This window comes from Hemicordylus capensis, chromosome 4 (assembly GCF_027244095.1).
Source record: "Hemicordylus capensis ecotype Gifberg chromosome 4, rHemCap1.1.pri, whole genome shotgun sequence".
Classification (NCBI taxonomy): domain Eukaryota; kingdom Metazoa; phylum Chordata; class Lepidosauria; order Squamata; family Cordylidae; genus Hemicordylus; species Hemicordylus capensis.
Window position 1 is genome coordinate 73,316,326 of NC_069660.1, and position 25,755 is coordinate 73,342,080.

At 41.9% G+C, this 25,755-nt stretch overlaps 1 protein-coding gene across 5 annotated transcripts in view; it reads right to left on the minus strand.

Moving 5' to 3' along the window:
• SCUBE3 (signal peptide, CUB domain and EGF like domain containing 3) overlaps nt 1–25,755 on the minus strand; it is a 192,694-nt gene that overhangs the window by 63,853 nt on the left and 103,086 nt on the right. For 3 of the 5 annotated variants that reach the window (XM_053249552.1, XM_053249549.1, XM_053249548.1), the window contains exons 7-8: nt 14,636–14,683; nt 1,420–1,536 (exon numbers count right to left, since the gene is read on the minus strand). In XM_053249552.1, coding sequence (XP_053105527.1) covers nt 1,420–1,536; nt 14,636–14,683 — 165 coding nt within the window. The remainder of the gene's footprint in view (nt 1–1,419; nt 1,537–14,635; nt 14,684–25,755) is intronic. The other 2 variants (XM_053249551.1, XM_053249550.1) reach the window with 1 other exon arrangement.

A 25,755-nucleotide genomic window follows, 5' to 3' on the forward strand; every position in this document is an offset into this window, starting at 1 on the left:
TGTGCATTCCCAGCAACAACACACTGCAATTTCAATACTGTTTAAAAGTGAAATGTCCACAATAGAAGCAATAGAAGGGATTAGGGTTAAGGTTATAATAATAATATATTATATAACATATATATTAATAAACTGTATAATAAACTACTACACTTTTTGTTTCATAAACAAATTCTGGGAAAGCTCTAGAACCCATGGCTGAATGAAGGATCTTTTCTCAGTGAAGAAGAGCCCTGTGGTCATGTATATGTATGCAGAACTTGTTTAGCATAGCAATTAAGGGCACAAGCTAAATGTTTCATGTGCAATGTTCAGCTCACACTGGATCAACTGATGACCATGGGGAGAAAAGCTCTATGATTAGCTATCAAAGAAGCATATTATATATATTTATATCCGACTCTTCCTCCAAGGAGCCCAGGGAGGTGTACATGGTTATGTTTATCCTCACAACAACCCTGTGAGGTAGGTTAGACTGAGAGGTATATTACTAACCCAGAGTCACCCAGGGAGCTTCATGGCTGAATGTGGATTTGAACTCAAGTCTTCCTGGTCCTAGTCCAGCACTCTAACCACTACGACATGCTGGCTCATACACATGCCTTGCAAACTCTGGAAGTACACTAAAATTGTAGGTAGCCATTTTGGTCAATTAAAAAATATATATTCAAAAGGTTTTGTAATATATTTAGCGATGCACTGATTCAGACAGAATCAGTGTAAAGATGCAAGAATCTTAGCTTCTTGGGTAGACACTTGTGTACCCCAGCATTTGTGTAGAGTAGTTGCACTGTTAATTCATAAGACAAGCTTTGATACACGTGCAGCTTACAAAGAGGATGGGTTTGCAACCTGCAGCTTTAATAAGACAGCTACCTGCATGACACTTAGTTTTCCACCATCCTGTTTTTCATTTTACTTTGACTCAGTTCTTATTCCGACAATAGTGGCTGAAGCTGAATCCCAGTGAAATCACTATGGTTGGCAGGGAAGCAGATAGAAAGAAGGCAGCTCCATCTGATAGAAGCCGGTCATTTTGACACTTGGTCTGCAATTTTAGAATGCTCATCATCAGTACATTTGGAAAATAAACTAAAAGCAGTGATTAGTTTTTCATCACTAGCATTCTCTGGTGAAAATATTGCAATTTTTATTTTAGATTTGTACCAGTATCTTTAATTTGTCCCTTCTTAAGGAATAGTTTCTCTATAAGGCTATTTGAAGGTCATTCAGAGGCTGCAGCTGCAGCATTGCTTTTTCATGGGATGGTGCACTGAGAGATGTCAAAGAGCACCATTCCTAGTCAAAAATGTACATTTGTAAACAGATGGAGAAACTCTGGAACCAAACAATATCTGGTCCTGTTCTCTATGGAAAGTGTTCTCTCATCGACTGTATAACAATATGGCTGGCACGTACCTTTGCATGTTTTCCTGTCAGGTTGGAGCATAAATCCCATAGGGCAGCTGCAGTGCACACCTGTGGCTGCATCATGGCACTTGCTGTCACAGCCTCCATTGTTGACAGCGCAGGTCTCTGAGAGAAGGCAAAGAAATAATTGAGAACATTTTAAAAGCATGCATAAATTCAAGACTTCATCAACAGTTCCTGAAGACCATCCAAATGGTGACATTCAATTTTGAAAATTCTGTAAATATTCTGAGATGTCACCTACAAATATCCAGTATAACTAGACATCGTAAAAAAGAAATGTTTTTTTAGAAATAATGGCAGTAATTACAGGTTCTAAATTTGCCAACACTCAGCTCAAATATCAAATCTGAACATATCGGTGGGGCTCAAACTCAAATTCCTGTACTTATATGTTCCAAATATTTTAGTAGACTGTTTGAATTACTATTAATTTAAGAATGTTTTAAAAATTATTTTGATAGCCTGCACTGTAAAACTTTCAAAGTTTATGGAATCCAAGCACAAATATATGCATTAGACAAATCATCCGTATAGTTTAAACATACCTCAAGTTTTGTCTATTTGAGCAAAAACAAACAAACAAACCCCAACACACTAATACGAAACAACATATTGAGGCTCTTCTGGGCCTGGCCGCCTAACCCTGCTTTCAAACCCATCTGTTAGACGAGATTAAGGGAACTGCTCATGCGTTTGCTGGGGCTATGTTTAACCCCAGTGGAAACAGAAATGGGCGCCTAGAGTGCCCATGTCATGAGGTGCATTGTGGGATTCATGGAGGCCGGGATGACGAGTCCCAGCCTCAAATCAATCCGCCTTGCTCTGCACTGCACGGAGCAGGGCTGACTGTGTGCTAGTGTGCTCTGTGCTCCCACCAAGTAACCAATGATCGTCTGCGGGGAAGGCAAAGTTTGGGAAGCCTCCCACCCTGCCCATCTGGTAAGTCATGTGAATGGCCCCATTCAGTAGGATTAATTTCTCAGGTTTTAAGACTTGCCTTCAGATAAAGATAGCTTGCTTTAACCAAACTGAAGGTCTAGTACTTTTCACTAGAGTTCCTACTGCATGTCTTGATTTTTCTTAAGGAGATGAATGCAGTGTGATATGCCTTAGCATTCTATCTACCTGTATAGGTCTCGGAATAGCAGCTAATTCATTTACTGCTGTAGAACTAACAGAGGCAGCAGATAAATACAACCCTTTTATTCTGAGCAAATACAATATAAACATTCTGCAGTGATCACTGCAAGAAGTTCATTTAAAACACCCCGACATTATATTGGCCTTTTGGGGTATTTTATTACTTTAAAAAGCACTTGCTCCTGCTGACCAATCCTCCTCCCCATCCCCCCTCTATATCCCCATTATCTCAGTAAATGCAGAGTGAAACGATGGGTTTGCTGCGATAAACGATGGGTTTGCTGCCATTCGTTCCTCAGACTCCATCACGGCTTTTAGAAAGCTTTTAAAGACTTGGATTTTTACCCAGGCTTTTACATGATCGTTTTTACTGCGGCTTCTCTGTGTTTTTATCTGTTATCTGTTGTCATGTTTTTATGCTTGTTTATATGTTTTTAGCTTGATGTTTTTATTGCTTGATGTTTTTACTGCTTTTATTGTATGTTTTAATTTTTGTAAACTGCCTTGGGGTTTTCTTTTAACGAAAGGCGGTATAGAACTGTAAAAATAAATAAATAAAATAAAATAAAATAAAGGACTAGTTTTGTCTTTTGCATATAGAAGTCTGCTTTTGCACATAGAAGACACATAAGAAGTACAGGAAAGATGTGTGTGCCTTGCCACAGACTCAAATGACATGTGGCAGAAAAAGGCTCATTTCCCGATCCATAGATCTGCCCCGCAAATCATCTATAAACTGTGTGTGTGTTTGCATGTGCACACAATTTTAACAGTATAAGGAGTATATAGATGAGGGGAACTGAACTCTCTCTGTGTCTATAGATGACCTTCCCAAAGCCTATCCCCACAAGTGTTTTCTCCCAATCTGGCTCACTTCTGGTACTGGAATTTGGCTGAGAAGAAAAGCAAGAAGTGGGGTGGGCAACAGCCTTAGGCAATGCAAACATTTAGCAGCCCCCACCCACATTCCTTTTTTGCTTTAAAACAAGACACACACACACACACACACACACACACACACCCAACTATTCTCCTGAATGCTCAGGTTGCAGCCATATCCACGGGGGCCTATGCCCAACTTCAGTTGATGCACTAGCTGTGCCCTTTCCTGGAGACTGAAGACCTGGCCACAATCACCCATGCTTTGGTTACATCAAGGCTTTACAACCTTAATGCACTCTATGCAAGACTGCTCTTGACAAATGCTAAGAAACTACAGCCAGTTCAGAATGCAGCAGCTAAGCTGCTCTCAAAAGCCAGATATCAAGTATCATGTGACATCCCCTCCTATGTTGTACATGGCTTTGAACACCCATTGAAAAAGCAGTACAGGAGGCTTTCAATTACTGAAGGTTCTGCATTCACAGTTTCAGCTATTCACAGTTTGGCTATCTATACCCAGTTTCAATTATCATTGGCATTGAATTTCGACCATTCACAATTTCTGTATGCACATTTCACACTTCTGGTGGCATTTCTGGTGGTGTTTCCGGCTTGGTGGCACATTTGGAGGCACTGTCGAGCTATGTTGGGATGTGGGGTGTCTCCCCCCCCCAAATCAACTTCGCAACACCTCAACCAATATGAACCAAATTGGATACAGTTGTAGGGGCACATAGGGACACCTCAATGGCGTTTGTGATGATGTCATTCACCCTGATCCAAGATGGCAGACGCGTGAACTTCTGAGGCGCAAGTGGGCTAACTTGTGAACCGCTTAACTAATTTGAACCAAATTTGCTACAGATGTAGGGACACATAGGGATGCCCCAATGGCATGGTATATGATGATGACATCAACTCCAATTCAAGATGGCGGCTGTGTGAACATCTGAGGCACAAGCGGGCTAATTTGTGGACTGCCTAACCCATTTGAACCAAATTGAGAACAGTTGTAGTGAGTGACACACAGGGACACCTCAATGGTGTGGTTTGTGATTATGTCATCCACCCCGATCCAAGATAGCAGATGCATGAACATTTGAGGTGCAAGAAATCTAACTTGTGGACCTTGATATGAACCAAATTTAGTTCACTTGTAGAGACAGTGAAAGGAAAGTAGGCTGATTAATTCTTACTAGAACTTGTTTTGTTTGGGGGGGGGGCATTACTGGAAGACCTGGAGAGGCCAAGGTACAGTGCTGCACTCCTCACCTACTCCTTTGGTAATTTTTAGTACTTTTAAAAAATGTACCAAGAAACCCAACCCCATCATTCCCATTGGCACAACATTTCAATGATAGTGGGTTTGATGTTAGCCCCCAAGATAACTGAGGGACTCCTGTATACATATTTAATATAGTTACATATTTAATACACACATACATGGGACTTGGGCAGGCACAGGTTCAAAGAAACTTAGTTAGAGCCTGATTTGCAGACTGGAAGAAAAGCCAAGATATACATTCCCAGCTTCATTTTTGTATGTAATACTGTGCTGCTCCCACCCATCCCCAACTCTAGAGAATCTCCTCATTCCTAACGCTTAATCTCCTGCAATATCCATGTTATATAATCTCAAATGGGCTAGGTGGAGAGAAGCAACTCCTCTACAACATATATCTTCTCTGTTTATTTTACAAGTCAAGGAATAAAGCCACGACAGCTTCTCATTAGTCATCTTCAGCAGATGAGCATGAGATGAAAGCAAGGTATAGAGATGACTTGCTTTCTTCTTCTGAAGCAGACATAAGGACAAATATAAATCTTTGTCTGAAGCCACCAGAGACAGTGGCGTACATGATGTGCAGTGTTATGGCAACATAACACTGTGCCCCAGGACTTCTGCGGACTCATAAGGTAGACTCAACACTGATCAAAAGCAGGAGTTGTACAAGCTGCACTACTTGTACCATTTCCCTCACTGCGGCAAATGGGGGAAATGGTAGCACTACTCACAAAACCACTGCTTCTGAACAGCCTTAGGGAGGAGTCCATAGCAGCCCTAGGGTGCAGTGTTACATCTCAGTGCTGAGCACCATGTAAGCCACTGCCTTGTCCCACTATGGCAATGAGAAAATCAAAAACTAAAAGTACATCTTTCCACATGAATGAGGAAAAGGCTTGACAAAATGTCATATTCAAAATTAATAATAATAATAATAATGATGATGACGATGATTTGTAAATAGGTTACGGATGAAATATTATTTCAAATTCAAGCACAACAACTTGACGCAGGGCATTGAGCCAAGAGGGGTGTGATGAAGTACAGATCTCCGTCTGAACTCAAGAATGCCAATACTTCCACTCCATCCTGAGTGCTCTGAATGGGGGACATCCCTCCCTTTTGTTACTGAATGAGGGCAATCACTGCCTCTTGTACTCAGCTAACAAGATATAGCCTTAACCCCTTTTTCACAGAAGGTAAATGGCTGAAACCAGATCTAGCTTTAGACATTAAGGAGGAGAAACCTCCAATTTGGAGGGGAAATCTCAACCCTGGATTGGCCCATTATATCAGAGATATGCTGGCTCTTTTCACTGGATCCCAGAGCTGTCTGGAAGAGCAGGCCTTTTCGGTACCAGTCACCAGTCATGAGTTGCCAGTAACCAGGCACCATGTCACCATCTGCTACTGGTGTCCATGAAGGGAGAGGCTGTAGAGATGAACACTCTCTCAGCCTGGATCCCAAATCTCCCTGTTGTCGGCAGCAGCAGAGGATAATATGGGTGCATGAGCCACACACTCAGCAAAGAGGAAAGGATCATCTGCGGGGGAGATAAGCTTTTAAAGGCTTCCTCCCCACACCCCTTGGAGCCTCATGATCGTGAGAAAGGGCTCATTATTTACATCTTGACAATATGCTTACAAATCCCAATTGCTTGTACTTTCCACCAGGAACAACACTACTAAGAAATCCAATTACATGTTATTGAAGATTAATATTCAAGAATCAGGGGCAGAGCTATCATTGGGCGAACGGGTTCAAAGAACCTGGGCTGCGCCCAATCAGGGACCGCATGGCCCCAACACACACCCCACGTCTGACGTCAGACACGGGGGTGCTAGTTTAGCTCCTGAGTGGGGGCTGTGCGGCCGCTTCGAGAGCTAAACTAAGGCTGGCGCTGTGTTTGCAGCGCCAGCCAGGAGCGGCTCTTCTCTGCGAAGGCAGGGAAGAGCTGCTTCTGGTTGTGCTGAGAATGCAGCGCCAGCCTAAGTAGCTCCTGAATGGGCCACGCGGCCCTTTCAGGAGTTAAAAGGCTGCAGCTGCAAAAGTAGCACAGCCAGGAGCGGCTCTTCCCTGCAGGGAAGAGCCTCTCCTGGCTGTGCTGCAAAAGCAGCGGCAGCTTTAGTTTAACTCCCAAACGGAGCCTCCCCCTGCTAACTGGGCAAGAGGCACCTTTTACCGTGGTGATTCTCTTTATTTAGCAGGGGGAGAGTAACTAGCCCTCTACATCCCCAGCACACTATCTCCAGTGACTGTTGCTGGTGTGTGTCTTATGTTTCTTTTTAGAATGTGAGCCCTTTGGGGACAGGGAGCCATCTTATTTGTTTGTTATTTCTTTTTGTAAACCGCCCTGAGCCATTTTTGGAAGGGCGGTATAGAAATCAAATTATTATTATTATTATTATTATTAATAATAATAATAATAATAATAAGAAGAAGAAGAAGAAGAAGACTCCATTCAGGAGTCAGATCTCGCCCCCCGCCCCTGATGTCAGATGCGGGGGGCGTGACTAGCTCCACATCTGGCATCAGATGCAGGCGGTAGGGTTAGCGGGGCAGCCACTGCGGCCGCACACGAACCATCGGTGGTCCCACTCCTCCGCTGTCAAGAATATTAGTTTGATGACTGTTTGAGGCTTTAAGGAAAATAATATGAGTATTATTGAGTGCAGAAACTAAAGTCAGTTCCGTCTAAATAAGCCATACCAACAGAACATAAAATATTGTTATAACCATTTTAACATCATTTTAAAATGTTTAAAAATTCAAATCATTGCAATGTTTTAATTTTTACTTTATCATTTATTATGTTTTAACTGACGTTTTACATTTTCTGTTGTCATTTATTTTAACTACTGTTTTAACTTTTTCTGTTTGTTTGTTTGCTTGCTTGTTATACAGGTGAAACTTGGAAAATTAGAAAGTCCATTAATTTCAGTAATGCAAATTAAAAGGTGAAACTGATATATGAGACAGATGCATTACATGCAAAGCGAGATAAGTCAAGCCTTAATTTGTTATAATTGTGATGATCATGGCGTACAGCTCATGAAAACCCCAAATCCACAATCCCAGAAAATTAGAATATTACATGGAACCAAGAAGACAAGGATTGAAGAATAGAACAATATCGGACCTCTGAAAAGTATAAGCATGCATATGTATTCAGTACTTGGTTTGAGCCCCTTTTGCAGCAATTACTGCCTCAATGCGGCGTGGCATGGATGCTATCAGCCTGTGGCACTGATGAGGTATTATGGAAGACCAGGATGCTTCATTAGCGGCCTTTAGCTCTTCTGCATTGTTTGGTCTCATGTCTCTCATCCTTCTCTGGGCAATGCCCCATAGATTCTCTATGGGGTCAGGTCAGGCGAGTTTGCTGGCCAATCAAGCACAGTACACTGTATACTTTTTCAGAGGTCCGATATTGTTCTATTCTACAATCCTTGTCTTCTTGGTTCCATGTAATATTCTAATTTTCCGAGTTTCACCTGTAAACCGCCCAGAGACATGAGTTTTGGGTGGCATATAAAAATATGTTACATGGATAAATAAATAAATAAATAAATAAATAAAAATATCTATCCTGTGTGTTGAATTCTGGGAATTTTAGACTGAATAATGTTACTTAAGCCCATTATAATTGTAAATTATTTATATTCCTGTTAGAATCCAATAAATAACTTATAATTCAATAAATTCAATTTTACTATGTTTCCCTCTGTATTATTATTTTTTCTTTTTCCAAACAGATCCCAACTTTCTACTTGCCTTCTGAATTTCTGGCTGGAAAATACACTAAGAGTCAAACTACACATTACAATGAAACATGATTAGCCTTAACAGGCTACATCAGGGATTCTCAAACCTGGGTCCCCAGAAGTTAGGAACATAGGAAGCTGCCATATACTGAGTCAGACCATTGGTCTATCTAGCTCAGTCTATCAGTCAGCTCAGTCTAGCTCGGTCTATCTAGCTCTAGCTTCACAGACTGGCAACGGCTTCTCCACAGTTGCAGGCAGGAATCTCTTTCAGACCTATCTGGGAGATGCTGCCAGGGAGGGAACTTGGAACCTAGATGCTCTTCCCAGAGTGGCTCCATCCCCTGAGGGGAATATCTTCCAATGCTCACACTTCTAGGCTCCCTTTCATATGCAACCAGGGTGAACCCTGCTTAGCTAAGGGGACAAGTCATGCTTGCTACCACAAGACCAGTTGTTGGACTTCAACTCCCATAATCCCCAGACACAATGGCGAAAGGTTGATGATTATGGGGATTGAAGTCCAACAACATCTAGGAACCCAAAACTAAGAACCCCTGGGCTAAACTTTTCTTCAGTCAATAACAGCTGGATCCCCACTACCACAGGCTGTGACTGCAGAAGGATGAGGAGATTAAATTTACCTGCTGCCACAATCCTAATCCATAGGGTCCCCTGCATCAGCTACTACTGAATAAAGAAAACTAAACCTGTTGGAGCTAATAATGCTTTAAATGTCACATGTAGTTTGGCCCTGAGCTAAAGCTTTCAATAACAAATTCACAATCATCATGATCCAGTGTACGCAAAATTATGTGCACATATAATTTTGCATGGGCATCAAAGTCCTGTGAAGCTTTGGACCTGGAGAGAACCATTAAGTTATTTTGTGAGTCATAAGCATTAATCATGTTTTAAATGTATGTTCTTATCCAGTTATAATATAATCATTATGTATTAGGTATTCAATAATAATCAAATTGGTTGACATCCTAACTAACAGTGTGGTCATGCATCTAAAGGGCATGCCCACAGAGGCTCCACTTCAACTTCCGAATCATGGATGTTTGCAGGGTGGTAATTTCTCCCTTCTCCTGGATGCATTCTGTGCAACATGCATTATGTCCCAGACAGCTGCATTACCCACAGGGACATAACTGTGCATTACAAAGAGTGCCGCCTTCCATGAACAAGTGGAAGTGAAGTGCTGCAGAAGCAGAAGTGGAGTGGATGTTAACTAGTGCTAAAATGTCAAGACATTTTTAAGCTTATCAGCAATGAATTTTACTTTGCATTTTATTGTCCTATTAGAGCTTTTACACAATACTTGTATAAATCTTTACAGTCTGCATTGGATTTAATTGCCTTGCGTAATTTGCATTGTTTGCTTATGCCATCAGTTCACATTAATGAATATATTATCCAGCAGATTAAGAAACAAAGCACATCCTGCTGTTAATCTCTCTCTCTGTTGTGAAATGAGCTAATGATCCATACAGGATAGGAAAACACTGCTAACCAACTGGAACAACATCCATGCAGAGAGAAGATCTGATGAATCAGACATCTGATGAAGTGGCTGTTGATTACAAAAGCTCACATCACAATAATACAATTAGTCCCTGAGAAGCAACAACACATTTATGTTACTCTAGACTGTTATGAATTATTATTGAACATATTCATATGCAGCTTTTTAGCCAAAAAAAAGTTCACCAAGCAGTTTATATAATAAAAGGAATAGAGGAAATAAAATAAAATGAATAATGAAAGGACTAAAAGAGAATACAGTTCACTGTCCCAAAAGCGCTCACAACCTAATAAAAACACAAACACACATGCGCACACACGCACCAGTAATAGGCACTGGAGAGATGTTACACTGGGATGAGTCGGGACAGTTGCTCCTGCTACTGCTGCTAAAAATAAGACTGCCACTGGTTTAAAAGGTGCCTGTTTACCTAGTTAACAGGAGTACCGTATTTTACGGACTATAAGACGCTACAGAATATAAGACGCACCTTAATTTTAATCCAGTTTTTCAGAGTTTTAACATATTAAACTGTTAAAACATATAAGACACACCTGAATTTTGGTGGATATTTTTTGAGGGAAAAAGTGAGTCTTATAGTCCATAAAATACGGTACTACTGTAGCGCTTCTTCCCAATTAGGAGGACCAAATATGAGCTGGCTTCTATTGTTCTGTGGTGATATACACCCAGAGCACATTGAGGAAAATGTGGTTCTATAGACTTAAGTGAATAAACATGAATCACAGAACCACACAGGGAGTCCACAAGTCCCATCAGACCCACATGAGAGAGTAGCAAGACAGCCTCGCTTCCTGATCACTATACAGCAGCTGCATAGGGCTGAAATCAGCACAACCCACTCAAACAAAAAGAGCCTTATGTGTTAAAGCAACATTCTGGACATCATTCTTCTGCCTTTGCTTCACGGGAGCCCGGCAATGTGTAGTTATGGCCTAGTTCTCACTAAGGTTTCAAACATGTGTCAAGGCTATACCAGATTGCAGGTGGGAGCTCAAACAGGGAAATGTTTCCTTATAATAAAAGACAGAATATATCCCCTCACACAGAAAAACTAGAATGCCAGGGAGACATGTAGGCTAGAACCCTTCTCCCTGCCATATCGTTTTCTATGTGCAGGGATTCTTTTTTAAATCCAAGATCATCATGAGAGCTTCTTTCATATTTTCAAGCGGTACAGCCCTGGCCACCTCGGTGAGAACTAGGCCTAGTTTTCCCTTTCAGTATTTTATTTCCCCAGTCACAACCTTCAGGATTAGCATTCCTTGTGCCAATATTTGGTATTCCTCTTTCATAGAAACTATATTATAAACTATGTCTTTTCATTCACAATGTTTAAGGTTCATATTGTAAACATTATCATCCAATAAATAAATAAATAATGTTGCTAATGTTAAAATCAGATGAAGAGGGACAACAACGATCCGTATACAGATATAGTTCATTCACTACTGAAAGGCAATGGCTACCATGTTGAGACATAGGAGCTGTTTAACAGCATACAGTAATTCCACCAAGTCACCCAGACATCTCCAAACTGAAAACAAACGAGTTGCTACAGGCAGAATACCATATCTGTCAGGCTAAATATCTGGACTGCCAAAATACGAAGATATGTATTGCAGATTAACCAGTGGACTGAATTCCAAAGGAGCTAGGGCCAGTCTTACCATGAAGCATTGTGAAGCTGCTGTGTTGGACAGCAAATTGCAATCTCTACAGCCCAGTTTTTGTAACCCACAAAACAAAGGGTGGGGAGAGAGTGCCAGTCCAAAGCAGGTGTGCATGTTTGATTTTGACTTTTGCCTTCAGATGCAAAAATGTCTAAGGGGTAAATTACACAGTATATACATATGTGAGTAACACAGTTGCAAACTTTTATTTTATTTTTAAATGAAAAGCAGTACTGGTGAGAAGCAATGTTGAGCAGAACAGCCGCAGGGAAGGGGTACATAACCCTTTGCTTGCCATTTTTCTGCTCAAATGCACCTCTCTCCCAAAATGCTTTTCCTCCCATAGGATTCCAGAAATGGGGTTTATCCTCATACTCAATTTATGAATACATTCCAAGGGTACTGCTAAAAACTTTTAGTGTTTTTGTATTGCTACATCAATACTCATGGTTCAGTAAACAGAGAGCTGGACTGGGAGCTAAGAACAGAGGGTTCAACTCCCACCTCTTCTATAGTTTCACTATGTGGCCGTAAGCAGATCAACATCTCTCAGCCTTATAATAATTTTGTTGGGAAAGCAAAAAAAAGTTGTTATATAAATTATAGCAGTGGTAGTGACTGGCGGTTTGGCCGGTTCAAAAAGCGGGGGGGGGATCTCCATAAAGATTGGGGGAGGGTGCTCTTACCCCTCCCGCCACATTTCCCCGCCAGTGCCGCCTTTTAAAATGGTCCAGCAGGGCAGCAGTGCACTTCTTTGCAGCCTCGATGTCTGCCTCCTTGGATGGAAAGTGACCAGAAGCTGCTGTTGCGTGTGCGCACATCAATGTGTGCACGTGCAGCGGCAACTTCCAATCCAGGGAGGCACCAGAGTGGCAAGGAGGTATGCAAGGCAGGTATGCAAGGCAGGTATGCTGCCGACCTGCCGGACTGGGAAATGCTGTGGAGGGATCCATCTTATTTACTTATTTATTATTTCTCTATGTAAACCGCCCTGAGCCATTTTTGGAAGGGCGGTATAGAAATCGAATTATTATTATTATTATTATTATTATTATTATTATTACACCCTCCCCGCTTCCTTAAAGAGATTCCGCCCCCCTTCAAACCGGCAGGAGCCGGTTCCATGCACACCGCTACCGGTAGCAGCAGCTTCTGTTAAGTGAAATGCCTGCTTGCATAGCTACCAAATGAATAGGTCAAATCATAATGTGTCCACCTTTTGAGTTTTGATGGGCTGATTTTGAACAAGAAGCCAATAATGTTCTGCCCCAGAGACAAAGCAGAAATCATAAGTAAAATGAGAGTTTCTTAAATTGATTAATTGATGTTGGCATGACAATGAGCATTCAGGAGCATATAGAAAAATATCATATGCTGATTTGTTTTTTATTTTTATTTGTTTTTTATATTATTATTATTTCTTGTTTACACAGTCAGACAGGTGTTATTGACTGGTTTGTTTTATCCAGACATCGAGTCCTTCCCAAGGACCTGGGATGCCAGAATTTTATTGTCAATTGTTATAGATATCGTCGCAGAATATAGGCTGTTCCCAGTAAAGCTGCTTTTTGTAATTGGCTGATGGTGATTTCTGCGGCCCCTATGGTGTTGAGGTGCTTCTTCTTCTTCTTCTTCTTATTATTATTATTTCCTTATTCATTTTAAATTTAATTTATTGAAACATATATACCATCAAATTGGGTGGGATATAAGTTTCAAAAATAAAATAAAAATGATATAGCAGTTACGAAGAAACAAATTCATGATGGAATTCAGCAGAAGCTTATTTATCTGAACAGTAACCAGAGTCCCCAAGAGCAAGAATGCTTCCAGAGGTTTTCCAAGAGCAATAGTCACATGTGCTGCAATACAACCTTTTCTAAATTGGGGTATGATCCATGAATCTCAGCAGCCTGCATGTTTTCCCAGACAATACACATACACACAAAACCCTTAAGGCAGGGGCATGTTTCCGCTATTACAGAGCACTCCTGGAGCATGGGGGAGCCCTCCAAAACATTTGCTCTCTAGAGCTCTTGCACAATTCTGATCTGAACTCAGAATGCAACAGAGCAGTGCTTGGACTCTCACTGAGTCCCCCCCCCCCCCGCCCCCAGGTACTTGAACCATGCACACTTCATTAGTCAGGATCTGTCTCACAGTTCAGAAGACCCATATGGACCTACAACGTACAAGAGCCACTTTTTCCTGCACTATATTTTCAACATGATCATGGGCTAATCACTGAATCTCTTGCTATCGTGGTTTTCCATTGCTGTAATAATGCCACCATGGTAAGGATAACACATTAAAGATTTCCATGAAATTGCACTGAAAAGGAACAGATAAGGATCTCAGAAGATAGATATGGATAGATATGAAGCAGCCAGGGTGACTGCTTCAGAGATTCCACAACATGGAAGCAAATAATAGCACACAAACTGCTCCTTACGCCTGAAAGGTAATGGTTATCATTTCTAGCAAAAGAGCAGGCCATTAGCAAAAGCAAAGCAAGCAGCCACTTGAAGCTCCACATTCCATAAAGTTCTGTTCGTCATAAGATAACCCTCTTGGCCTGCATGTCTCTTTCTTCACTATCCAGACAGTTCCAGGCCTGCTCACTCTTTTCTGATAGCTGGGGCCATGCAGATTACAATAGCAGATTTTTATTAAAAACAAAAAAAGCGGGAGGGGGGATAGAAATGGCAGAGCTGGGGCAGGTTAGATGGTTAGTAAGTACCAATGCCCCTTTTCACAGCTGTCCTGCCCATTTCTCTAGGGTGTAAAGTGAGGCATGCAGTTAGTACAACAGCTCAGGCCCCTGTGCCCAGTTATTATACTTCAAATTACAAAATGCAGCTACAGTTAAAACTCCTCATAGAGATAGAGAACAAAAATATTTACCATTAGAAAACGTCTGGGGGGTAACGTGCTGCTGGAGGTGCCTCTCCCCTGTTTAATATTATAAAAAAGTGGTTTAGAAACAGTATCCAGCAAGGCGTTTGGCTTTTTTAAAATGTAAATATTCTCAATGCACAGATGAGTCACAAATTTTCAGCAATTTCCTCCCCTCTCCCACCACAAATCTGGCTAAAATGAAACTACCCAATCATTTGGCCAATGGATCAGTCTCATAATGGCTTCCTTTCTTTCCACCATCCATACTTCCCCCGTTCTCTGTCCACTATTACAAACTTGACTCCACTAGAATATGAACTGGTGGGATTTTCAGAGTATGGGAAAAGAACAAAAGGGAATACAGGAAAAGAGAGAGAAAATTAGTATTTAACTCAATTAGTATTTAAACTGCTTTTCAGCCTAGCTGGAGAAAGAGCTCTTTTTCTATCTCAAAGGGAGTAGAGCAAAAGAGTACTATGCCTGGGTAATAAGGGGGCATTAAAAACAAGACTGATGATTCATGTAAAACTATGTAAAACTTCAGCTAAAGTAAAACTTCAGCTAAGAAGGAAGCACAGTCCATCTATGTTTTAAGAAGCCATGCATAAAACCAAAAGCTTCAGATCACTTCTTATTTCTGAGCTTTTAATCTGGAAACTAGTTGCAGACCTCTACAGATGTTTTGGAAATCAGCTGAATCTTCCAGCTGTATATATGTTAGCTAAATGACATTTTGAGGGGTTAATCTATATTTAGGAGAGCATATTTAATACAAACTAGCTAACTTCAATGAGGTCCCTTGTTTTGGAGGTTAAAAATGCCTTAAGTAAATGCCTTACACAGAATTAAACTTGGCACTCTTCTAATACCAGCATCTGAAGAAAAGGGTCCACGAGATGCAAGAAAGATACCACAGGTATCTATTTCCCAGAAGTAATATATGAGTTCTCTCAAGCCTGCTTCCAGTGTTGAACATGCATGTTCTCTGAGAAACATATACTTCAGCTACATGGGCTGACTATCTGGGGTCAGCATCTACCATGGACAATAGTGTACACACATTCAGACATTTTCTAAAGGTTTTATATGCCTTTAGAAAATGGCATTTTCCAAAATTGCTTGTGCCAAATTGCAAAATATTGTTTTAAACACCACCACATAAAAAGTAGGTTATTGATTTGGGGCCAAGAGTCGCTGCTGCTAAAATGAACGGAAGATTTTATGCAGTTCTGGCCTGCTCAGGAAGTGCAACCAAATGATCCCAGAAGGACTGGGCTGCAAAACAAAACAAAACACTTTATTCAGGAAGGAATAGGTTGGAACAAGTCCAGAGAGACTTTGATTTAGCTTAGTGGCAATGGTGCAATGGTTCAGTACCGATCTAACTAACTGCACAGTTAGGAGCAAAAGGTGATGAAGGACAGACTGATATGCATACTGACCATTACAAAACTCTTAGCACTAAAGGAACAGGGAGCACTAAGGATAAACTATGCTGGACCTAAGACTTATTATGGAGTCACTGGGCCCTAACAAATGGACCTGTGCAGGCCTCTAGTTCTACTTTAAAAGGAGACGGAGAAGGCAGGACAGCCTCACGGAACCATTTGCCATTCCTGGAACATCTCTGGGCCGGCCCACATTAATGCCTTGCACTTGTGCAAAGAACACAGAGAAACAGCTAATTGGACAAGCCTAACGCAAAGCTCAACAAGCTGGCAGCACAAGAGAGCATACAACTGGGCAGTGTACACTGAACATGTGGAACAAATTATCCCAAAGGGAGCAAAAGAGAGTCACAGCGTCTGAGTGCCGGCTTGTTAGACCTAATGAGAACCAAATCCCAGAGTCAAGCAAAAAGTGCGGAGAAAAGGCATATGAACCTTGGAATTGGAAGAGAGAATAAATAGACAGTGACACCTCATTTCCCTTTGCTCCTGGTGAAGTTGAACCCATCATTCCCAGCAATTCTTGATGCAAAGAAATACCACAACATATTGTACTGCACTTGGCAAGCAGCACTTTTGTAAAAAGTGCTCATCAAACAGGTTGGGGGGAAAGCACATTTATTTCCCAGTATGCCCTAAAGACATTTAGGCCAGTATGTGAGGATTTTCTTTTTCCTCTGCCTGCACCATATATTTTCTACAACCCGTTTGTTGGGCAAAGAGGCATCTTTTCAAGTGGTAGCTCTTTATATTGATTTAGCATGAGAACAGCAGCTACCACTATCTCACTCAGCACAACATCCCTCAGCTGTTGTTGGTTTTCCCCTTGTGTTTATTGACAGATTGTTTCACTCCCTTGAAACAGTGAACCATTCTCTTATATTCATGTTGCTTTTCAGAGCAAGATTCTGGGTCCCATGTATAATCAGCACTAACAGTAGATCACCCACAGAAAGAATGAGTTGCTGAAATGTTTTGGAAAAATGCTTGCAGGATCTTTGGCATATCTAAAGCATGCAGTCCATGGACAATATACACTTTACTTCAGAGATTATTCAAATAATGTCTTCTTCTTGGGGCTCAAGTCTATTGTCTGCTCTTCTTTCTAGGCTCATGTGGCTCAGACATGGGCCAGAGCAGTATACGACTCACATCTGATCAAAAGGTTACTCCTTATCCAGAATATGGAAACCAAGAATCCACTCTAAATTAGAAGTTCTCAGAATCTTTCAAATTATAGAACACTATGAAACAGGAAGTTCACCTTCTCACTTTATCTCCAGACACATTTTCCAGGCCACCAATATCCCTAAGGCAGCTTTTAATGCTCAGATGCTCTAAACTGAGTAGTGGATGAACCACTGTAATGGTTAACCCTAAAGACCACTTATAATAATCTTCCCAGAAACCCAGTGAAGCAAAGATGAGCAACTGAGAATGGCCAATTGCAAGCTACTAAAAGGAGAATGCTATGTTACACATTCTGTGAACCAGTGCGGGTTTCAGTATTTTAGAGGGCATCAAGAAAGGCACCCACAGTGAAAGGGGATGGATCTGTATCTCAGTGGCAGAGCACATGTTTGCATACAGAAGGTCCCAGGTTCAGTCCTGGCAGCCTGGTAACGACTCCTACCTGAAATTCTGACCGGCTGCTGTGGTTCAGTGGGGTAGGCAACATACGCCTCGCCAGATATTGCTGAACTATAACTCCCATCATCGCCATCAGTGTTCTCTCTAATTTTTTTCATCTGCATGCAGAGTTTTGTTCTGGGCGGCAGTATCAAGGCAGTGAGTGCACACATGCATTCAGAGTGGGGCCTTCCTGATTCAACCTGAGCGGGATCTAAAATTAACTGAGCAAAAAACTTGTGAGCATGCAGACATCTTAGAGGGAACACTGATCGCTGTCTGTAATAAATCGTGGCTGGGGGTGATGGGAGTTGTAGTTCAGCAACACCTGGGGAGCTGCACATTGCCTACCCTGGTGTAGACAAGACTGTGCTAGATGAATCAATGGTCTCATTCAGCATAAGGCAGCTTCACATGGAATAACAGCCTCCAGAGACAAGGCATGCAAATGGAGAATTCTTTCATGCTGCCTCTTGAGAGTTCCATGCAATGTGAGAATGGAGGATCTATTGCAGAAGCAGGTAATTTACTGGTCTTGGGACCACAGCAAATGGCCTTGTATGCTCTGAAGTGAGTCCTAATGTGAACATAAGATGCAAAAGACTGCATTTAGTGCTCACCTTCTTCCAATTGCACAGTTATAGTTTGCAGAGTGATCTCCTAATTCTACGAAGCTCAGACAAATACACACATCCCTTGAGCTTATTAACAGCCTGATGCAGACAGACTGCATCTTATGATAGAGAAAGAAGTTTCTTTGAATCCTAAGAACCTGATAGCAACAGGCACAGGGGCAGAGAGCAGGGGATGGAGTAGACCACTACAGGAAACAGCTTGAAACAGTGCAATACAGAACCCTGGATTCCAAGCTATTAGCTGGTATTGAAGTCAGGCAGTGAAATTTGATAAGCATTCAAGAGCTTATGTACAAGCAGCTCTTGAAGGTTGGAGTCCCAGTATTTAATTTTGCCATACTCACAGAAATGCCAATTATATCTGATTGCCTTGTTCTGGCAACCTCAACGAATATGTCAAGGAGCTAGTGGTGCAATCAGCTTTATAAGAAGGCACTTAAAAACAAGGAGACATACTATGGCATATGGGCATCTCACTTTGGGGATAAATCACCACTTCAAAGGGCAGATTTCCAGTATGAAAAAAATACAGTTAAACCTCCACACCCCACCCTCACAAAGTGTCATCCTCCTGACCCCGAGAAGGGGTTTCTGCAGCTAATTTGTAAAGTGAAACGGCTGCTTCTGGTCCACTCCTGAGGAAACTTAGCAGTCATGGGATAAGGGGACAAGTACATGTGTGAATTGCTAACTGGTTGAAAGACAGGAAACAGAGGGTAGGTATAAATGGAGAGTTTTCACAATGGAGGGAAGTAAGACGTGGGGTCCCCCAGGGATCTGTACTGGGACTGGTGCTTTTAAATTTATTTATAAATGATCTAGAAGCAGGGGTAAGCAGCGAGGTGGCCAACTTTGCAGTTGATACCAAAATCTTTCAGGTAATGAAATCCATAACAGATTGTGAGGAGCTCCAAAAGGATCTCTCCAACCTGGGTGTGTGGGTAAAAAAATGGCAAATGCGGTTCAATGTTGGCAAATGTAAAGTGATGAACATTGGAATGAAAAACCCCAACTTCAAGTATACGTTGATGGGATCTGAGCTGTCGGTGACTGACCAGGAGAGAGATCTTGGGGTCATGGTGGATAGCTCGTGGAAAGTGTCGACCCAATGTGTGGCAGCTGTGAACAAGGCCGATTCCATGCTAGAAATCATTATGAAGGGGATTGAAAATAAAACTGCTAGTATTATAATGCCCTTATACAAGACTATGGTGCGGCCACACCTGGAGTACTGTGTACAATTCTGGTCACCACATCTCAAAAAGGACATTGTAGAACTGGAAAAGGTGCAGAAGAGGGCAACCAAGATGATCAGGGGCCTAGAGCACCTTTCTTATAACGCAAGGCTACAACACTTGGGGCTATTTAGTTTAGAAAAAAGACGACTGCGGGGAGACATGACAGAGGTCTATAAAATCATGCATAGTGTGGAGAAAGTGGAGAGAGAGAAATTCTTCTCCCTCTCACATAACCCTAGAACCAGGGGTCATCCCATGAAATTGATTGCCAGGAAATTTAGGACCAACAAATGGAAGTACTTTTTCACACAACGCATAATCAGCTTGTGGAATTCTCTGCCACAAGATGTGGTGACAGCCAAAAACTTGGATGGCTTTAAGAGGGGTTTGGATAACTTCATGGAGGAGAGGTCTATCAACGGCTACTAGTTGAGAGAGCCAGTGTAGTGTATGTAGTGGTTAGAGTGCTGAACTAGGACTGGGGAGACCCGAGTTCAAATCCCCATTCAGCCATGATACTTGCTGGGTGACTCTGGGCCAGTCACTTCTCTCTCAGCCTAACCTACTTCACAGGGTTATTGTGAGGAGAAACTAGTATGTAGTACACCACTCTGGGCTCCTTGGAGGAAGAGCGGGATATAAATGCAATGAATGAATGTTGAAGGGCTATAGGCCACCTCCCACCTCAAAGGCAGGATGCCTCTGAGTTCCAGTTGCAAGGGAGTAACAGCAGCAGGGAGAGCATGCCCTCAACTCCTGCCTGTAGGCTTCCAGCGGCATCTGGTGGGCCACTGTGTGAAACAGGATGCTGGACTAAATGGGCCTCCTTGGGCCTGATCCAGCAGGGCTGTTCTTATGTTCTTCCATGATAAGCCTGGCTTCTCAAGGTGGATTTAGAGTAACATATAGTTCGGCCAGATGTCTTCAAGGCTGTCCATCTAGTGCTGATGAGAAACCCTCCAGGTAAAGCTGTATTACTGCCATATTCTACACATTACCTATACAAAGCAGATGTCAAAAGAACAAATGTTTGTAAATGTCCTGAGGGTAAATTGCAAGAAAGCAAACTACTGTCTTGAACATACCCACATATGTGAGCTGCACCTATATAACTGCTAAACACTGTTTCAAAACCAACAAAGGAACATTAGAAATATACTAATTCTGCATGTATGCTTTTGAAAGCAAGTTTAGCAATCGCTGCTCACACATGTGGATGCTTGTGTTACAGTGATAAGATGAACTCCACAATGCTGAGTCTCACAGCTTAGCACTATGCATCAAAGGGGAGTCACTCTAGTAGGACAAACTGTTCTACTGCAGTTAGTTCTACTGGCAATTGGCTTTGGAGCTCTATTTTTTCAGTAAGAAGACTGCACAGGCCACCCAGCAGAACTCCAGAAATCACTTCCAGAGTGATCCAGATTCAAAACTGGGTTTGAAACTGGAGGTTAACTGCCTTCCCAACATATACCCAGCAAAACAAAACAAAAACAAAACAAAAACCAATGGTATCAGGCATGTGGTGGAACAGCAGTGAAATGCATGAGACTGTGAGATCAGTCACATGACACACACAAAATCACAGTGATCAACACCAATGGGGAAAACTGTGTAAATTTGTCAAAATGAATCAATGTAGGAGTGTGCTTCCATTCTCAGGACTACATACACACTGCAACTATTTTGTTCCCCAAATTCTGTGTCCCAATAAATGATGCAAATAAAGCAAAATTGCATCTATTTGCTTTATTCTGCTTGATTCTTCTGCTGTTAGCCACAGGGGAGGTATGTACAAAGAGGTATGTAAAGTACAAGAACCCCCTCCTAGAACTTTCTGCTCAGCCTTCCTTGGAATTTTGAGATTTCACCAGTTACTGTCTGCATATTTTTGAGTTTCTCTATAATATAAACAAATGCTTAAAAGTTATTGGAATGGTGCATTCTGAAGTGGACACCAAACTCTGTACTTGTACACTGCTATCACCAATGTGTCGAATATTATCAGGCTGCCCCATTCAGGACAGAACAAGTTCATTCTTTTGATTCTGTCGCTGTGCTTGTGAGCCTAACCTTCTACAAAATCATTGTGCAGCACTTTAATAACTAATCATTTTTATAGAAGATAAATAACTGATACTTAAAGTTACTGCCTTCCCTTCTCCAGCCTTTGATCACAGGGACAAGGCAACCTTCATTAGGACTGACCCAGCTCTATAAGAGGAATGTTATTCATTATCTACACTTTTAAAAGCAGCATTAAGAAGCGGGGTGGGGGAATGAAAAACACCGGCCACGGCCTAATGAAACTGTCATTCAAGCAAGCTGATTGCACTTCCTGCCATGGTGTGATCTGAAGGGGACCTGTATTAGGCGACCTGTTTGGAGCAGCCCTTCAAACACACCGCATTCAATTTCAAAGTGCTCAGCCAAGGGAGCGGGTTTGCATTTGCTTTGCTGGAAACTTTATTCCCTGTGAAATGATGAAATATTTCAACGGAAATGGAGGATGAGAAGAGTGGGGAGAGGCAAGCGTGGCTGTTTGCTGAGACCCAGCAATTTTTTTTTTAAAGGTGGTTATAAATATCCAAGTAAGTATCTTAGCCTCTCACCCAGCTATAAATCTGTGCCCTGGGTTTCCCCACTGAGAAGGTGGGATTAGATGCCTGGTAATAACCCTTGACTGCACAATTCTACAGTGTTTTCCAAAAAGAGCAGCCATAAGCAGAGGGTAATGGCAGAACTCACATTCAAAAACGTTTTAATGGTGTACGAATGTTTAGCTACATAAATGGTAATGTTGAGATCTTTTTAAAGGGCTTGCCTAATTCAGAAAGCGTGATGTAATAATAGCAAGAACCCATCAACCCATAGCAGGTGTGTAATGAAGACACCAAAGAATCTAAACACCTAAAAAATAAACTGAGTACCCCAGTGTGTGTGTGGGGGGGGTGTAGTTGACACATGGCACCTGACAGTTGGCACTGTCCAATGATAGTCAAAATGAACAGAAGAAATGAAGGCGTATAATGAATCCTCATAGGGATTCATTATGAGGAAAAGTTATTAGACACCAAAGAATCTAAACATTTAAATTTTCCTAAAAATTTAAATGAGTACCCCACTGCCTTGCAGGTGGGAGTGGGGTTTGTAGTTGGCACATGGCATTTGACAGTTGGCGCTGGCCAGTAAGAACGGAACCACTGTAAGACAGTGCCCCTGATACCCAACTCACGCAGGTGGTCAAGGAGGATAGCATGATCGATAGTGTCAAAAGCCGCTGAGAGATCTAGCAGGACCAGGAGAGGGACACTACCCTCATCAAGGTCCTGAAGAAGGTCATCTACCAGAGCAAGCAATGCTGTCTCTGTGCTATGCCGAGGCCTGAAACCTGACATAAGAATTAAGACCCTCTCAAGCTGGGCACATACAACCCTCTCTAACACCTTCGCTACAAAAGGGAGGTTGGAGATCGGCCTATTGTTGTCAAGGACCTCAGGGTCCAGGGAGGGTTTCTTCAAGTGAGGGTGAACTATTGCCTCTTTAAGGGCTGCTGGTATGAAGCCCTCACTTAACGAGGAGTTAACCAACTCCTGTAGCCAAGAATTAACATTCCCACCAGCTGTTCTAACCAGCCAGGAGGGACAAGGGTCCAAGCAACATGTTGCCGGACCCATACCCGAGAGAATTGTGTCCATATCCTCGACCAACTCAAAGGTGTCCCATATAACATCACAGGGCGGAATTTCCTCTATCTGATCAGTTCCTACAGAAGCAGAGTCCAACTCTAGCCAAAGGTGGGTGACTTTATCAGCAAAGAATTGAGCAAATTGATCACAGCGGCCTGATTGAACATCTACCAGCTCCTCTCTCCTAAGAAGGGAGCAGGTAATCCGAAATAAGGCCACTGGACGAGTCAGCTGATGTGATAAGAGCGGAGAAATAGTGGGATTTCACCACTCTTATTGTCCTAGAATATTCCCGAATATAGGCAAGTAGTCGTATTTGGTCATCTTCGGCACCAGTTTTCCTCCAACGGCGTTCCAAGTGTCTTTTAGTCTGTTTCATCTCCCTAAGCTCCTCAGAGAACCAAGGGAGCCGGGATCCACGAACCGTAAGAGGACACTTGGGAGCAATTTCATCTAACGCCCTCATGGCCTCAGTGTTCCAAGATTCCACAAGTTGTGATGGAGAAACGCCTACCAGATTGCAAGGAATGTCCCCAAGAGCCTCCTGGAATCCGACAGGATCCATGAGGCACCTGGGGCGGACCATCCGTGTTGTAGTGCTGTCCCGATAGAGACAGGAGGCCGCTGCAATCTGCATATTAATCAGAAAATGATCGTACCATGGCAGGGGAGAGATGACAATATTTTCCATGACCAGATCTGCTTGCCATTGCCCCGAAAGATAAACCAAGTCCAAGGTATGTCCACCCACATGAGTCGGGCCCAAAATGATCTGAGACAAGCCCATGGTAGCCATAGAGCTCATGAACTCCTGAACCATCAAACCCCCATCAGAAGCTGGAAGATTAAAATCCCCCAGAACCATAAGTCTATTTTGACCCCACTGCTTAGCAGGTGGGGGTGGGGAATTAGTGGCATTCCATGTTCCAACTACCCCGTAACCCACAAGCCACTGGGTACTCAATTTATATTTTAGAAATTTTTGAGGTGTTTAAACTTTTTGGTGTGTAATTACTCCTCATAGGGATTCATTATGAGGAAAGGTTATTAGACATCAAAGAGCCTAAACACTTGAAAAAATCCTAGAACTGAGTAGTACTAGAACTGAGTAGTACTCCACTGTCTTGTGTGTGGGAGTGGGGTGTAGTTGGCACATGGCAGTTGACAGTTGGCACTGTCAAAAAGACAGTCAAAATGAATAGAAGAAATGAAAGTGTGTGAAAAATCCTCATAGGGATTCATTGAGGGAAAGTTATTATACACCAAAGACTCCAAACACTTGAAAAAATAGTGACCACACATTTTGCTCCATAATTCCACTTCTACAAGGGCTAGAGCTTAGCTTTAAAAAAAGAAAGAAAAGAAAGCAAGCTGGGAATCTGGGGGAATTAATAGGAGGGATCCAAATCTTGAATCGATTTGAATTGAATCAGGCAAATCGAATTCGATTTATACCCGAAGCTAGCCAATGGACCACAGGGGTGATTTATTTTGTCTCTAAATCACCCAAATCAGCTAGATTCTAGTACAAATCAATTTGTCCTCGAATCAGTTTACACATCCCTAGCACTCAGTTCCCACAGTATGCATTAGGATGCTTCAGCATGCACTGCTGTTTTGTCCATCTGTAGAGCTATCAGGGACAAACACAGGTTATGTACTTTGAAAAGTCTAGGGGGAATGTTGCCTTTTAGGGATGTGCAAAAAATTGAGCAAAACTGCTTGCATACAATGGGATTCATTTGAATCGATTCTAATTCACCTGGATCGAATTTACTTGAATCTGATGTGAATCTGATTCAAATTTGTCCATATTAGAATTGATTCGAACGAATCTCATTCTGTGCAAGCAGATTCTAATTCAATTTGAATTTGAACTGATTCAGTCAAATATTTTACACTATTGTCTTTTCAAATTATTCTCTCATATAATCCCAGTTTTGTAGAGTCCAGAACAGGCTTCGAAGTAAATCCAAACTTTTGGACAATAGTGGGCTAATTTCTTCCTGAAGGATTTGCTTTTTTTTTTTTTTTAAAGTCACCTATCTTGAAAATATACCTTGATAAGCAGAGTCTTGCTTAAGTCAGCATTTGTCATTTATTATTTTCTACACTTGGAATTCTCCATAAACACTTTCCCCTGCCTTATCTTGTAAGTAATGCCACCTTTAAACAGCAAAGCTAAAAAAAGGAATGATCATGCCCCAAGCAATCCTGGAGGCTTCATTGGCTATCTCCCCATCTTCAGAGAGAAAGAAAATTTCTGTAATGGCAAGAAAGAGTAGAGGGAAGCCCTGCAGGTACTTGCCACTTTTTAAAAGGACTACATGAGCACTCATACAGATGGATAGTACGTGGGCAAAGCAATACGCCTGAAAAAGAATGTTAAAAAATTAGAACTTCTATAAAGGTCAGAAAAGAATACGTAGTGGTCAGATCTTTCACATACATTCTAACATAAGAACAGCCCTGCTAGATCAGGCACAA